At 44.4% G+C, this 16,155-nt stretch overlaps 1 protein-coding gene and 1 long non-coding RNA gene across 5 annotated transcripts in view; one reads left to right on the plus strand and one right to left on the minus strand.

Moving 5' to 3' along the window:
* Positions 1-8,957, minus strand: part of CDK13 (cyclin dependent kinase 13) — a 112,707-nt gene extending 103,750 nt beyond the window's left edge. For all 4 annotated transcript variants that reach the window (XM_082473407.1, XM_082473405.1, XM_082473406.1 and 1 more), the window contains exon 1: positions 7,614-8,957. In XM_082473407.1, the coding sequence (XP_082329533.1) occupies positions 7,614-8,830 (1,217 nt within the window). In that variant the 5' untranslated portion in view covers positions 8,831-8,957. The remainder of the gene's footprint in view (positions 1-7,613) is intronic.
* Positions 8,958-9,885: 928 nt separating this feature from the next.
* Positions 9,886-16,155, plus strand: part of LOC309666289 — a 157,736-nt gene continuing 151,466 nt past the window's right edge. Inside the window, exons 1-2 of the long non-coding RNA XR_014266998.1 lie at positions 9,886-11,522; positions 13,406-15,077. This is a non-coding gene — a long non-coding RNA (uncharacterized lncRNA). The remainder of the gene's footprint in view (positions 11,523-13,405; positions 15,078-16,155) is intronic.

Consider the following 16,155-nt stretch of genomic DNA (forward strand, 5'->3'; position numbering starts at 1 on the left):
AGAGAAATCACTTTGGGATGAGATTAATGAAGGCTTCGTAGATGACACATGAACTATGGTTGAAAAAAGGGACAAGTAGGATTGGCCAATTGAGGGCAGGGCATGAACTAACGTACCGGGGGCTTACAACTCCATGTTTTTAAAGTGGTAAGGAGTCCAGTTTGTACTGTCATCAACACATACAGTGAGAAATAAGGTTATTTTGGGTCAGTCTATGGTGGAGAATCTTAAATGCCCAGTTCAAGAATTTGACTCTGTAAACATATTTTACAGAAAAATGACAGAATCAAAGTGGTATTTTGAGATTAATTTTAATGCAGAAAACAGGAAGGGCTCAAAGAGGAAAAGCCCAAATGCAATCAGAATCAACAATAAGGATGTAAGCTACAGAGTTTCGAACTAAATGAGAGTAGACCAGGGCTTCCCTGGTGGCACAGTGGTTAAGAATCCACCTGTCAATGTAGGGGACACAGGTTCGAGCCCTGGTCCAGGAAGATTCACATGCCATGGAGCAACTAAGCCCATGCGCCACAACTACTGAACCTGTGCTCTAGAGCCTGTGAGCCACAACTACTGAGCCCACATGCCACAACTACTGAAGCCCACGTGCCTAGAGCCCGTGCTCTGCAATAAGAGAAGCCACTGCAACGAGAAGGCCACACACCGCAATGAAGAGTAGCCCCTGCTCTCCGCAACTACAGAAAGCCTGCACACAGCAATGAAGACCCAACGCAGCCAAAAATAATTAATTAATTAATTTAAAAAAAAAAGAGTAGACCAAAGATCATTACAGAAGGACAAATTAGAACAAGCAATTCAGTAGAACTCAGGAGGGAAAGGAGATAAGTATTACTAAGGTTTTGGCACTGGATGCTTGGGAGAAACTACTGCCATTTAAAACACGTGTGCACACGCACACAAATCAAAAAGTTCTTAAAACTAGACGTTACATAAACAAGGTTAAAAGACTCACAAAAATACTAATACCACAAAAAACACTTAATATCTCTAATACAAAGAGCTCTTACAAAAACATCAAACAAAATAATGAATCAAGAAATTAGAACATCCAACATACAGATGAAAAGAAAGGCAGCCTTATTAGATATTAAAGAAACACAAATGAAAAAAAATAACGAGACATCTGACAACTCCAAGTGATGGTGGGACTGAAGAAACAGGCATTCTCACACTGTTGGGAAATATAAATTGGTAAAAGTCTTCTAAAAGGGTAATATGACAGTGTATCAGAATTATAAACCTGTAAACCATTTTTGACCCCAGCAATTTTATCCCTAGGAAATCCAATCTAGAGGAGATAATGGGCAAATGCACACAAAAATTCTGCGACAGATGCATAAACATAGAAAAAAACAAAAAATAAAAAAAATAAGAATCTAGCAAAATGGACTTGACTAAAGAAGTTATGGTATATCCATACAGCAGAATACTAGGAGCCAATATAAAGACTATACTATGGAGTACAGGATACAAAATAGCATTGTAGTATGTTATGTAAAATCTTATGTCCTTATGCATATACGCATAGAAGTCTAGAAGAATGTTCATCAAAATGTCATGAGGGTGACCATCTCAGGTAGCTGGATTCAAAGGGACTTTTAATCTCATACTTTTCTGTACTAACAAAATTTCTACCATGAGCCTCTATTATTCTTTGTAGATATGTGAAAAATAATGAAGAGCAATATCAGAAAAAGAAATGACTCCAACAGAAGTGAAATAATTAATTTAATGGTGGATAAATTAAGTTTGAAGTGTCAATAAAAATACCTCAGTGAAAGTATCCCTATGCAACTGAAAATGCAAAAAACGGAAAAGAAACAGAAAATGGGCATGCAGCCCATTAACTACTTTCATTTTCAGTTCCTCTCACCACCTTTTTCATTTCCATTTTATGCAAATTCCAGTTTTTAACCTAGACTTTAATCTTCTCACCTACATTTATTTTCCAAATATATTAAGAACACTAGATTCTACCATAATTTGCATGTGCAGAAATTCAAGGAACAAAATCACTGTGAATAAGTAATACTTTTCTTAATACTTTTGCTTCCAACACCCACTTTAAAGTTTACAGATATCTGCATATGAAACAAAGCCAAACAAAAACAAAAATAACAACAAAAACTTAAGTGATATTCATAGAAAACATACAGAATAAGAGAAAAGATTTAAATGACCGTAAATATGAATATTAAGCAACATTAATTTTCAGCTGGTTTTTCAAAAATAGCTATTAATTTTTCAGAGTCAGGAAATAATAGCTTGACATACAGTCTACTCAGAAAATTTTCACCAAGAAAAACAGATCATTTATCATGATCATACAACAGAGTGCAAATATAAATACTAAGTCTGAATTTATTCTTTTTTTTTTTTTGGCAGCGCCGGGCAGGCAGCATGTGGGATCTTACTTCCCGGACCAGGGATGGAACCCGTGCCCCCTGCATTGGAAATGCAGAGTCTTAACCACTGGACTGCCAGGGAAGTCCCTGAATTTATTCTATTCACACTAAAAGTGACTCCCAGCATCCTTGACTCATTCCAGTAAAGCATAAGCTAGAAGGGGGAGGTTCTTAAATTTTCTCCTTATAAATCAAAACAATTACTTCCACCATCCTAGAGTATACATAAACCAAAACAGCAAGTAAATTTAGAGATACAACTGGCATTTATGCAAAAGCTGGTTTGCATTAATCTGTGTACAAAAATATTCAAATTAATTCAACCACTAATAAATACACTTTGGAATTTGTCCTCTAGGAGCTTACAATCTAGTAGGGAAAACACAAATTTTTAAAAGCTCTACAGCAAAGATAAAACAAAGTGCCGTAGGGGTATAAGAAAAGGAATTAACTTTTTCTGGATGAATGGAGTAAAGGTCTCAAGATGGTGGAATTTGAGCTGGGTTTTGAACGCAAAGCTGGAGGCAGAGAAGAGGAAAAAAGGCATTTCAAGCTAAAAGATCAACAAAAGGAAAAATGTAGAGAAATAAAAGTGCCTCTAAAAATAGAACTCTGATAGAATGGGACCAGATCATAAAAGGCATTACATGACAATGCATTAGAAAATTTGGACTTAACTAATGGAAGTGATACAATCTAACCAAAATTTTCAGCAAACTCTCCTGAATAAAGAATGAATTGGGAAGAAAAGAATAACAGGAAGTCTGATTACAAATGAGGGCTTGAACTAAGGTACTGGAAATGGAATAAATATTAGTGTTAGAACAAAAATGTGATAGAGAATGAGTAGATGTAAATGTCAGGCAAGGTTGGGTCAGAGAAGCAGCAAAACACAAGCCCATCTTGGGAATGAAAGGATTACAGTTTGGAGACTTAAGACAGTTCACCTAAATTCCCACTCCTTCTGAGTGTTTCTGCATTTATCCAACTATCCTGTATTTTTAACACTTTTGAAAAGCATTTTAAGAATTCATCTGAGGATATTCATGACTTATTTCCAGTAAGTACATATCAAATCAGTATTTTATGAGTAATAGCTTTTTAAAAATTCTGGAATGTCTTCATTTCATATATTTTTGAGCACTAGTTTTTAGGACAAAACACTAAATAATCCACAAGAGATACCGCGTATCATATGCAAGTGAATACTAATAAATTCATTTAAATTTCCATCTAGGGTATGCCCATCTTTAGATTCTCAGGGTCTCAATATTATTCCATAACAGAGGCTTCTGCTGCTTCTTGGTGGAAGAGAACTTCCACATTTCAGAGAGAGAATCAATTATATATAACAATTTATTGTACTGATTGTAACTGGTCTGACTTGAGTGACTTCAGACCAAGACATTCCATTGCAAAACAACCCTCAATAACTATTATTAGTGTCTTCAAAAAATGTTTTTAGCCTCCTATTCGTAAAACCTACAAATTAAAAGACAAAATGAGCTGAAAGAACCTTTAGAAGAATTTGGTTTTTTTAATCTTCAAAATGCTGCAAAGATGGCCAGGAAACAGAAATTAACACATAAATATCCAAACAGGGGGTGAATTTTAGCAAAACAGATCATTAAGTGAGGTGGTCTGCTCCCTTGAACCCCATGTGTGGTTCAATACAGCACAGTATCAAGAGCTTGTACTTCAGAATCAGCCCAGGGTTTGAATCCAAGCTGACCTTGGAACAAATCACTTAACTTTTTAGAGCTTCCGTTTCCCAATCTATCAACAGGAATGTTCCAACCACAACATGGGTTTTGGAGGTGAATATACGTTAAGTATTTGTCAATGTCTGGCATTCAGTAAAACCTAAATGTCAGTACCACTGCCTCTCATTCTGAACAGCCCCTCTCTTCAGTCCACCTGCACATTTATTATAAGGCCAATCAGCAGAATTATATGACTTCTCACACCCCAACAGTCAAGTAGCAAAGAAAATATGGTAACCCGGTTACACAGGGGAAAAAGGAAAGCTAAGAAGGGACTTGATGAAAAGCATGAGCAGCAGAGGGCTGAAGATTCAGATGGTGGCAAAGAGCAGGTTGTGAAGTAGAAGTCAATAGAATAGAGAGGATTTATTCTAGGAACTAACACAGAGAAAATCTTCATTCCATGGTCTCAATACCATTTTGAATGTGCATGCATTTCCTTAAAAATATCTACAGTGACAATTCATTCATATACAAGCTCCATGTGGGCTGGAAAAAGACCACTCTGCTATTTCCTATAGCAAAACACACAGTCTCTATTAAATCCTTACATATCCAGGCCCACAATATTTCACATGCTCAATAAACGCCATCATCCCTTCCTTTACCCATTCAGCAATTATTAAGAGTTTACTTGTGCCAGATACTACACTGAGCACTAGGAATACAACGGTCAGCAAGACAGGATAATTGCCTTCATGGAGCTCGCAATCCAAGAGTCGATTCGTTAAACAACATGGGCCACCTATCACCATGACTTAAACAAAACTTTTTGCATTAAGTTGGACAAGATAGTTCAATTAATTATTCCAAAACAGTAATAACACATTTGTTATATTTAAAAATCAAGTTCTTCAATCAACTATGTTAACTATAAATTCTGGGCCCCATATTTTAAGTAGGACATTTGACAAACTAGGTATGATATAATGTGAAATCAAAAACTGTATGGAAAATGAGTTTTTTGACCCAGAGAAGAAAAGACTCAGAAGACAAAACAACTGTCTTTACATTTTGAAGAGGCAGCATACAGGTTTGCTCTGAACTATTCCAAAAAGTTAAACTTGAAGCAAGGAGTAGAAGTTACGTGGAGGCAGATTTCTGTTTCAATATGAAGAATTCTAGCATTTCAAGCTATTCAATAAAAATTCCACCATGTTACATTTCTGTAACAGTCTATAATATTTCTACACTTTCCAAAACACAAATCTTCTCTTTTTTCCCTTTAAAAAAAAAATCAGCTTGAGATGTAATTTAAGTACAGCAAAATTCACCAATTTTAAGTGTACATAAAACACAAATTTTCATTTAATCCTTGGAATAATAAAAAAAAACCAAGTATTTCGCGGTTACAGTTTAGGAAACTGAGTCTCCCAGGGTGTTGCTAAGGCACTGGGCAAACCAGCAAGTCCCAAATCTAATGGAATAAGCTGTCTCAAAGTAACATCTTCCCACCTCTAGATGTATACAGGCACACAACCAAAACGCTGGATGTCAGGAATGTTGGCCAAAATATTCTAAAGCTTCTTCCAAATCCAACCACTTAGAAACACTGGTGGTCAATACAGACACCAGTAAAAGCTTCAGTAACGAATGGTCCTCTAGAACGCAAGCTTCATGAGGGCAAGGACCTTGTCTCTCTTCATTGCTATATTCCAGTCCTTAAAACAGTATCTGGCATATAATACGTGCTCAATAAATATTTGCTAAATACAAATAATCCCAAATGCACATACCACTGCTCTGAAATAAATATAAAATACACAGCACTATCAGATAATAAAGGACCTCACTGAAGTATCCAGCAACTAAAAGGCCTGATAAACACAAAATCCATTCTTAAAATTGCATCATACACTTAAAATTGCTATCTAAAGCACTGAAACTTTGACCTACTCTGTCAAAAACAAATTCATCTGCAAAAAATGCAAGCCTTTTGGCAAACCTATTTTAATTAAAGTAAAATATAAACTCATACAAAACACAGAAGCTAGATATGGTGAAATGAGTTTTCAATGTTGATAGTCTTTGCTTAAGGCATCAACTAGCATTGAAAGTGTGCTTGAACCCTGCAAGAATGAAGAGATTTATACAGCTGTTTTGGTTTAAAGACAAACACACACAGATCTCCACTAGCATCACATCTTTACACTTACTAGGCTGACGCTTCAAAGAGATCTAATTTTACTGGTACACATGTTGTACTGAGATTCAACATAACCGTGCTTAGAGGTACTCAGCAGCTGCTTGGCATTACTGAAAAGTAAAACCAATAGGAAAAAACAACGGATGCAAACAATTCGTAATACTCTAAACTATAAGGCCTAGAATTTCTAGACATCTAAAAATTTAAGAACCTGCAGTATCCTCAGGAGTTACTTTTAATTCATTTTGCTTAACAGATAAATATATATCAAGGCACACACCGTTTTTGGAGAACAGCATTATATAACAGGCAAGGCATTAACAGCTATATTAAAGATTTACTCCAATTTCACTAGATTAAAGTATACCTTTCAAAGATATGTGAACAAAGATCCTGACACTTAAAGGTCTAGTTAACTTTAAAGTAAGTGTAAACAGTAATTTAAAATACTAGCAGATAGTGTGATAGTTTAAGAAACGTCTAGTACTAAGCCATTCACTCGGTGGCTACACTGGATTACACCAACTAGCTTATGTTTATATTACGTTATTAGCAACTGGGTGTCACCACAAACCAACACAGAAACCACAATCTCATCATTTTTTTCTACTTCTTAAAATCATGACTTTGGAAGGTCAGGTGAAAAAAAAAACTATTCCACACCAGAATACCATAAAATGAGTTATCTTCCTTATCTTCCGAATTTAGAAGCGTAAGCTTTTTCACATATTGAAAGAATGAACTTGACAGAAAGGCTGCTTTTCCCACCGCTGTACTAATCATACGAAACATTTGCAACCCACATCTAACTCTGACATCAGCACCTGGCGCCGATTCTCCTTTACAAATGCTTACTCCCTAAGCTGCAATCCACTCCTAAGTCTCCAGCAACGAAACCTCTTCGGAGGGCTTTCAAAACTGTGACAAATCCCCCTCCAGGCTGACCCAAAGCAACTGAGCTGGAAAAGCAAACAGTTTAGTGAAACCCGTTTAACGGATTAACGCCAACACGTTTAAAACGGTGAACCCTTCCTCAGAACCCTTCCCCGCCAGAGCTAGGAGAAACTCTGCCGGACCTGTTGCTTTGTCCCCTCCGAAGCCCCCACAAGGTGCTCGGGGCGCGCGAAAACGCCCCTCCCCACCGGAAGCCCCGTGCCAGGTGAGGTTTTCTCGCCTCGCCGGCCGACTGGAATGCTGCAGCGCCCCATCGCCTCTTGCCCTGCCTCCGGGGCTCTGGCCGGCCCAGCCCCGAGACAGACACCGGGACGCCGGACTCACCTGATCACAGGGCTGTAGGGGCTCCGGGAGCGGCGCCAGCTGCTGCTGCTGTATGGGCTGGGGGACACGTCGCCGCCCCGCTCGTAGGAGCTGTGGCGGCTGTAGCTGGGGGAGCGGCGGCGGCTGTAAGGGCTCGGGGAGCGGGCCAGACGCCGCGAGTAGGGGCTGCTGCCGCCTCCCGCCGGGCTGGGGGACTTGCGGCTCCGCAGGCTCTGCGAGGCCCTGTGGGACACCGGGCTGTCGTCCCGGCCTCCCAGCGGGCTCAGGGACCGCTGCCGCCGCCTGTAGGCCTTGGGCTCGGTCTTGTCCTCCCGGTAGGCCTTGGGCGGCTCCTTGTAGGCCGACGGAGGCTCCTTAGACGACTTAGTCCGGCTCCGGTGGGCCTTCGGGTCTCGGTCCTTGCGGCTGCTACTGCTGCTAGACGTGGCCGAGGCGCTTTTCCGGCGGCCGCCACTGCTGCTGCTGCTGCCGCTTTTGGCGGCCTCGGCCCGCTCCTCGCCGCCGTGGCCGTGGCGGCTGCGGGACTTGGAGGCCTCGCCGCCGCCGCCGCGCTGCCCGTCCCGCCGCCGGTGCTCACGGTGGCGCTCCTTGCTGCGGCCGCTGCTGCTGCGGCGGTCCCGGCGGGGCCTGCGCTCCGACCCCTCCCCGCGCCGCTGGGTGCCGGAGGAGGAGGCCGGACTCCCGCCGCTGCCTCCCGTTCCCCCGGCAGCCGTCGCCGCCGTTGCCGCGCTGGCCACCCCCAGCAGCAGCCCCTGCTCGGACTGGGAGCTTACATCCTCGTACTCCACCAGCGGGGTCACACCCCCGCCGCTACTAGCACCGCCACCGCCGTCCTGCTGCGGCTGGGGCAGCGAGAAGACCCGACGCTTCTCCGCCTCCTGCCCGGCGCGGGGTCCGCGGCGCCGCTTCTGCCGCCCTCCTGCGCGCCTCTTGCCTCTCGCCAGCCGCTTGACCTCCAGAGGGGGGCCCGGGCTGAAGCAAGAGGAGGAGGCCGCGGCGGCGGCGGCTGCGGCGGCGGCCGTGCCGGGAGCAGCCAGGAAGAGCAGAGGCGGCGGGGGCGGCGGCGGTTGCAGGAGCTGCGGCTGCAGGAGCGGCAACAGCAGCGGCGGCTGCTGAGGGGACAGGAATCGCCTCCGCTTGCGACGTTCCTCCAACTTCTTCTCCGCCCAGCTCAAGCCCCCGCCTCCCCCCAGCGCCGTGTCCGAGCTGCTCGGCATCGCCTAAAGCCCGCCGCAGAGCGCGGCGCGGGTGCGGCCTCCTGCCGGGTCAGATCCTGGCCATCTCCCACGCCGGAAACGGGAACGGCGGCGGCGGAGGGACACCGAGCACCAGGGCCGGCCGGGAGACGCGCCACGATAATCCGGGTCGGGACTCGGGTCCCTGGGTTCCAGGTCACAGTGGGGTACGCAGCGGCCTCCGGGCCCGAGGGAAGCAGGGAATCCGGGCGGATGAGCTCCCAATCGTGCTCGTCTTTCTAGTCTCGGCAGCAAAAACACCAGATGCGCCGGGCGCTGACCTGCGGGGGAGTCCGGAGTCCTCCAAGTGCCCCCGGGGGTGGGGGAGAGCGACCTCGGCCGCGCTCTCGGCTCGGGCAGCGCAACGCGGAAGTACCACCTTCGTCTCCGCTTCACTCCATCGGGCCCTGACGTTGGGTGCGAGTTCAGGGGAGGGGAGTGGGCGAGACAACAACACGCCTCCGTCGCCTCCTTCTCCTCGTCGACGTTGTCCTCCTGTGGTGGCGGCGACACACGGCGGGCGCCTCAGAAGTGGCCTGGGCCTGACAACAACTCCCGGCCTAGGGCCTCGCGCACTCTGCGGCCCGCAGGGACGGGCGGCGGGGCGGGGCGGGGCGAGGCGGGGGCGACCGGGCTGCGGCTCACGGTTGGGGCAGCGAGTGTGCGGGGCTGGGCGGGGGGCTGTTTCCGGGGAGATGGGGCGGAGGGGGGGCGTTTCTGAGTCTGTGGGGGTGGGTATGGGCCCTGACTTTCTTCTTCCTTCGCCGCCGCGAGCAGAGGTGGCGGTGCTGCCCCTTTCCTCCGCTGCCCCCCTCCACGAGGAGGCTCCTGGTGTGCGCGGCCGGCCCAGCTCGCTCCTCCCCTTCCCTCTCCGCTCCTCGTCAGGAGGAGGGAGGGAGATGGGAGTTGCTGGTTGGGCCCTAACCTCCACAACCCCTCCTTCTAGCCTCGCTCTTTCGGCCTTTCCCCTCTTCGGCCCTGACGCAAGGCCGGGGGCGCGCACGCACGTCGCGCTCCGAGAAAGCCCAAGGTGAGTGGTGTCGGGGCAAAGGAGGCGGGAACAAAGTTGCCGCGCACGGGCGTGCTCGCTCCCGCCAAGCGACGGCCGTCTGGCCCGGAAGTGGGGGAACGTAGAGACGGCTCCACTTCCGATGGGGGTGGGACTCTGTGAAGAAGAGTTAAAGAAAGGAGAAGATTCGTGCGCCGCCCACTGCTGGCGCTGGAGACTCTCGGAGCGACGGCACGCCGGTCGTGCCTGTTGCTTGCGTCCAGCGCGCAGCAGCGGCTCTGGATCTTCGCAGGGGCCGCACCGCCTGCCTGTTGACAGGTCACGGCGAGAGCAAGAATCTGAAGACTCAGGAATAATGCCGTTAATGACCTTCTGGGCTGGGTAATCACCCCGTCGTCTCCCCTCAGCCAAGCCCGGAGGGAGGTTGGAACAGCTGCGAGAGAGGAAGAGAGGACACCCTGGAAGAGAGGGCGGAGATGGCGTTAGCTTAAACTATCTCTTGTACACCCAAGTTCCAGGCCCCATCTTGACCTAAAAACACAGTTGGAAATCCCAACCTGGCGCTTCCATAACACTGAAGTTTAAAAAAAAAAAAAAAAAAAAAAGTCAATACGAGGAATAATGAAACGTCGAAAGGAACTCCTGGAAACCCCAGAATTTTTACCGGCGGCCTTGAAGTCAAAACATCTTGCTCAAATGAGAGCTGCCCTTTTGGCACTTCTCCCTCTTTCACCTTAACTATCCAAACCTGTGGGGCTGCAAAGCATAACCATTCGGTGACCTCACGTCTCATTTCTTGCATTACTAGGTTAGCCTTTCAGTTACAGACTGGGCACTTGGGACAATTATCATAGATTAAAACTTAAATGGCTTATTGGTTTGGGTTTTTTTAAAAATTTTAATTGGGTTATAGTTGATTTACAATGTTGTGTTTCAGGTGTACGCGAAGTGAATCAGTTATACATATGCATATACCACTCTTTTTTAGATTCCTTTCCCACATAGGCCATTACAGAGTATTGAGTAGAGTTCCCTGTGCTACACAGCAGGTCCTTATTAGTGGCTTATGGGGTTTTAATATGGTTGCAAAGAGAAGCTGAGCAATGCATTTAATGGCTACATGTAGTCACCCGTTTTCAAGTTTATTTGTTCAGTGCATCAGTTGGTTCTTAGTTCTTAAACACTTGGTAGCCATCCATCATGCATGCCTTAGTGTAAATAATTTTAATTGACTTGACATCCACTAACACTGTCTCAGTCTGGACTCACCTAAGCTAAAATGAGACTTCACTGAAAGAACACAAAGGGTGTTTGCTGAAGAATAAAGGAGGAGGCAAAGGAGTAGGTAATCTTGAAGGCAGTTCATTTCCCAGGAGGATAGGCCCCGGGTGGGCCACACAGTGGGACCTGCCACGCAGCCAGAAGGATGTGATAAGTGCACTGGGAAACTGAATAGAAAAGTAAGGGACAAGGTGCCTAAAAACGTTTCTCCTTGGCAGTATTGCTTCCTGAAGTTCCTACAGCCTAAACCAGTTAGCGAGTGGCTTTTTCCAAAAAAAATACGATCAACCTGCCCCATCATCCTACTTTGAAAAGCCAGGAGTAACAGAACAAGGAGGGCAAAATGGATTTATCTAGCAGTTCGTCACACGTGACCAACTCCAGGTAAGAATATCATCTTCTATCCTATACTTGCAAAGAAAACGTGTTCCAAAGTAAATGGGTAGCTTCCAGTTCAGGTTGCAGACAGAAAACATGTACTAAAATATTTTTAGTGGGGTTCTGCCACCCCATATGTTTCTGCAAAGAGTCTGGGGGGGTGGGATGGGGAAAAGAGGAAGAAGTGAAGCATTTTGAACTCCCCAAAGATAGTTGCCCCCTATGCATTGAAATGCTAATGATTAACAGGGTTCAAACTCCAAAAAATGAGAAAGACCTTTAAATTAGAAGCCATCTGTTTCTATAAGCTTGTCTACTTATCTTCATGTAAAGAAACTTGAATCTGCCACTTGGGACTGTGTTTTAGTATTTTACTGTTTGTGTGTTATGACATACTGTCTACTGGTTTAAGAGAGAGAGAGAGAAGGAGGTGGTAGGTTTTTTGCTTTCTTTGTTTAATGGGTCATATCATACCTAATCAACTGTTCTTAAAGTGTGGCCTGAGACTAACACTTTTTCAGTGAATCATGCAGTCAAAGCTATTTTCATAGTAAGACATGATTTGTCTTTATCATTCTTATTTTTTCACAAATGCACCATGGAGTTTTCCAGAGGCAACATGACATGGGATGACATCATTATTCTGATGGCTAATGGAATGTGTGCTGTGTGTTCATATGTTTTCTAGAATGTTCTAAGGTATTAAGTTTCTGAAATGTGTAAACATTTGGAATATCTGCCTAACTCAGTGACCCGATATTTTCCAACTGACTAATGGATGAAGTTACAAAATCATGAGTAAAAGATTCATTCAAAGTGCAGGACAGACTGATGTGTTTTAATGTAACCGTACAAAAAGTTCATCGATCTGATCTCAGATTCCACTTTATAACTAACCTTTAAGAAGCTACTGTGGGGACTTCCCTGGGGGCACAGTGGTTAAGAATCCACCTGCCAATGCAGGGGACACGGGTTCGAGCCCTGCTCCGGGAAGATCCCACATGCCGCACAGCAACTAAGCCCGTGCACCACACTACTGAGCCTGCACTCTAGAGCCCGCGTGCCACAACTACTGAATCCTGCACACCTAGAGCCTGTGCTCCACAAGAGAAGCCACCGCAATGAGAAGCCGGCACACCGCAACGAAGAGTAGCCCCCGTACGCTGCAGCTAGACGAAGCCCGCACGCAGCAACGAAGACCCAACGCAGCCAAAACTGAATAAATTAAATAAATAAATTAAGAAGCTACTGTGGAGTTTTGGTGTAGTATCAAAGAATAACCACAATTATCTGGAAAAGCTATTAAAATACTCCCTCGCTTTTCCAACAACATATCTTGTTCATACATTTCCACCAAAATAACATATTGCAACAAATTGCATAAAAAGGCTGATATGAGGGCTTCCCTGGTGGCGCAGTGGTTGAGAATCTGCCTGCCAATGCAGGGGACACGGGTTCGAGCCCTGGTCTGGGAAGATCCCACATGCCGCAGAGCAACTAGGCCCGTGAGCCACAATTACTGAGCCTGCGCGTTTGGAGCCTGTGCTCCACAACAAGAGAGGCCGCGATAGTGAGAGGCCCGCGCACCGCAATGAAGAGTGGCCCCCGCTTGCCGCAACTAGAGAAAGCCCTCGCACAGAAACGAAGACCCAACACAGCCATAAATAAATAAATAAAAATTAAAAAAAAAAAAAAGGCTGATATGAGAATCAGTTTCAGTCCTACTAAACCAGTCAAAAGGAGATCTGTAGAAAGGTAAAACATTAATCCTCTAATATTTTTGTTTTGTAAAGATAGTTTCATTTAAATGTGTTAGTTGTGTTAATATATGATGAAGTTATTGTTATTTTGAATGACTTTCTTTTTCTTTTTGGTGCCGTGCTGCACAGCTTGCAGGATCCTAGTTCCCGGACCAGGGATCGAACCCAGGCCCTCGGCAGTGAAAGTGCAGAGTCCTAACCACTGGACCGGCAGGGAATTCCCTAAATGAATATTTTTAAATTGTCTCCATTTTTATTTCTAATATCAACAGATATAACTCATATAAACAAAAGCTCTTTTGTGGTCCTCAGAAATTTTTTGAAGTGTAAAAGGATCTTCAGACCAAAACCTTTGAGAAATGCCATACAAAATCATTAAAATTCCAGTGCTTCTGTTCATGCTTCTAGTGGTACAAACAGTTCACAGATGGGTCATGCACTATCATTCCAGAATCTTCCGTATAACTAGGAGTTTCTGCAGTGTCTTTCAGCATTGCTTCTCCTTTAGAGAAGTTGGTTGTTTGAGTTTTTATTAGGTTTTTCTCAGTCTTAAAAAAGTTTAAGCTCTCCTTACTTCAGCCCATTATTCTTTATCATAAGGAAGAATATCAAGCATATTATTGTTAAAAGAGAGAAAAGCAAAGCCAAAACAATGGAACTTTTCAATTTAATTATAAAAACAAGTAGTGGCCAGTATTTATGTGCACTTACTATGTGTCAGACTCTGTGCTAAGTGCTTTATATTTATCTTCTCATTTAATCCTCTCAACAGTGCCTAAAAATAGGGTGACCATAGTCCTCAGTTTGCCTGGGGTGGTCCTGGTTTATGCCATTTGTTCAAGCATAATTATTAATAATATCCCCCTGCCAGCACATAAGTTTCCCAGTTTGGACATAAATTATCTGATCACCCTCCCTGTAAAAATTACTCTCCACAGGTTACAAATTAGGAAACTGAGGCATAGAGAGATTGAGTGTCTTGCCCAAAGTACACTGCTAGTAAATGTGGGTGTGGGATCCTAGCCCAGGTCTGTCTAGCTTTGTAGTTCAGCCTTTTAAAGAATTACAAACTGTTTCACAGTGATATCAATGCTCCTGAGATTTATGTCGACCGCAACTATAGTAATATATTCCAGAATAAAAGAAAGTAGAACACAAAAATTTATGATAAAATTTTAAGTTCAGTTTCAGTTGTAAAACACTGATGTGTTAGATGTGCTGTTCCGACACTCATCTTTTACACAGTTCAGAGGCACACACTTGCTATCAACACTTTGCAGAAAACCAATGCTGCTTCTGTGTTGGGGCTTGCGGGGGAGTGCAGTTCTTGCTGGTTCAGTAAAGCTGAAGGATGCCCATTTATAAAACAGGAAAGGTGGACCGAACTGTTAGAGGCCTTCCTAATAGGGATTCTCCCTGATCATAAGTAACAGAACGTGAGTTTCGTTGGGTGTATAAATGTGCTTAGCTTAAAACTACATCTCCCAGCACTCTGTGCAGATGAAGGACCTGACCATGCTATGCAGACCTGGCCAACGAAATGTAAGTAGAAGTTGTTGGATGAGGCTTCTGGTAATGCTTTCTTAAAGTGGAAGGCCAATTTAGCTGACCTTGCCTTTTACTTTTCTTTACATCTGGAACTCAAATGCAATACTGGAGTTTGAGCAGCCATCTTGTGACTACAAAGGAACAAGCACATGTTAAGGATGGCTAGGTGAAGGGAAGAGAGAAGGACCTGGCTCTCTGAGGACATTGTGGATCTACCAAATCAACCCTGGACTGAAAAAGACATATAAAACTGGTAACACGTTTAAGCCACTGTTTTTTTCCATTTTTATTATAGATAAACTAAATTCCTAGCTATTGCAGTATGATCCCATGCTCCCATCCCACTTCAGTGGTAGATATCATTAATGAGAGCATTCTTTCCTGCTCATCCTAAATATAGCCTCAGAATCTGTCTCAACATAAGTGTCTAAAACCCACACTGCAGCAGATCAGCCACATCGTCCAGCAGCTCAGGCTTGAGAAGGACATGGTCCAGGTATGGTTCTGCAACTGTCACCAGAAGGGCAAACGATCACACAAGTGAATATTCGCACTGAGAGGATTTTGAGGCTATTGGGCAGTCTCCTTTCTTAGGGAAACCAGTACCCTCTCCTCTGGCCCCAGGGCCCTATTTTGTCACCCCAGGCTGTAGAGACCCTCACTTCACTACGCTGTACTCCTCAGTCTCTTTCCATGAGAGTGAAGCCTTTCCCTCTGTGTCTGTCACGACTCTGGGCTTTCCCATGCCTTCAAACCGAGGAATGGGGGCCAAAGGAAAGGGAAGAGCTAGGGGAAAACCTTGGGGTTTCTACCAGGGCTTTGGGGATTAAGTTCTTTATTCACTAAGAAAAGAATTGGCAGCACAGAAGGTGTGGGGACAGGGAGTTTGGAGGAGGTGGTTGGAGGGAAGGTGAAGTTCAGGGATGCTCCTGATTATAATCCCCATGTCATTCATCACTTTGTTCTTAAATAAAGAAGCCTGGGACATAGACACACACACAGAGCAATATATTCCAGAATAAAAGAAAATATAACAAAATTTGCAATAAAAACTTAAGATCAATTTCACTAGTAAAACTGAAGCGATGTGTCACTCCTATGCTCATTTTTCACACAATTTCAGAAGCCTACTACCTCTGAGTCAGAAATGATACCAGTAATGAAATTATTTTTCAGGCTTGTCCTAGAGCAATTTTTGTCATTATTTGGGGAATTGCTTGGTCCAAAAGCTCAGGATTCACACCCTGGCACGAAACTACATGTCTTAGTTATGTTATATTGTTATGCCTTGTTATAGAGACAAATCAATACATTGAATTATGTCAGGATTT

Source organism: Balaenoptera physalus (genome assembly GCF_965194825.1).
Source record: "Balaenoptera physalus genome assembly, chromosome: 8".
NCBI classification, from domain to species: Eukaryota; Metazoa; Chordata; class Mammalia; order Artiodactyla; family Balaenopteridae; genus Balaenoptera; species Balaenoptera physalus.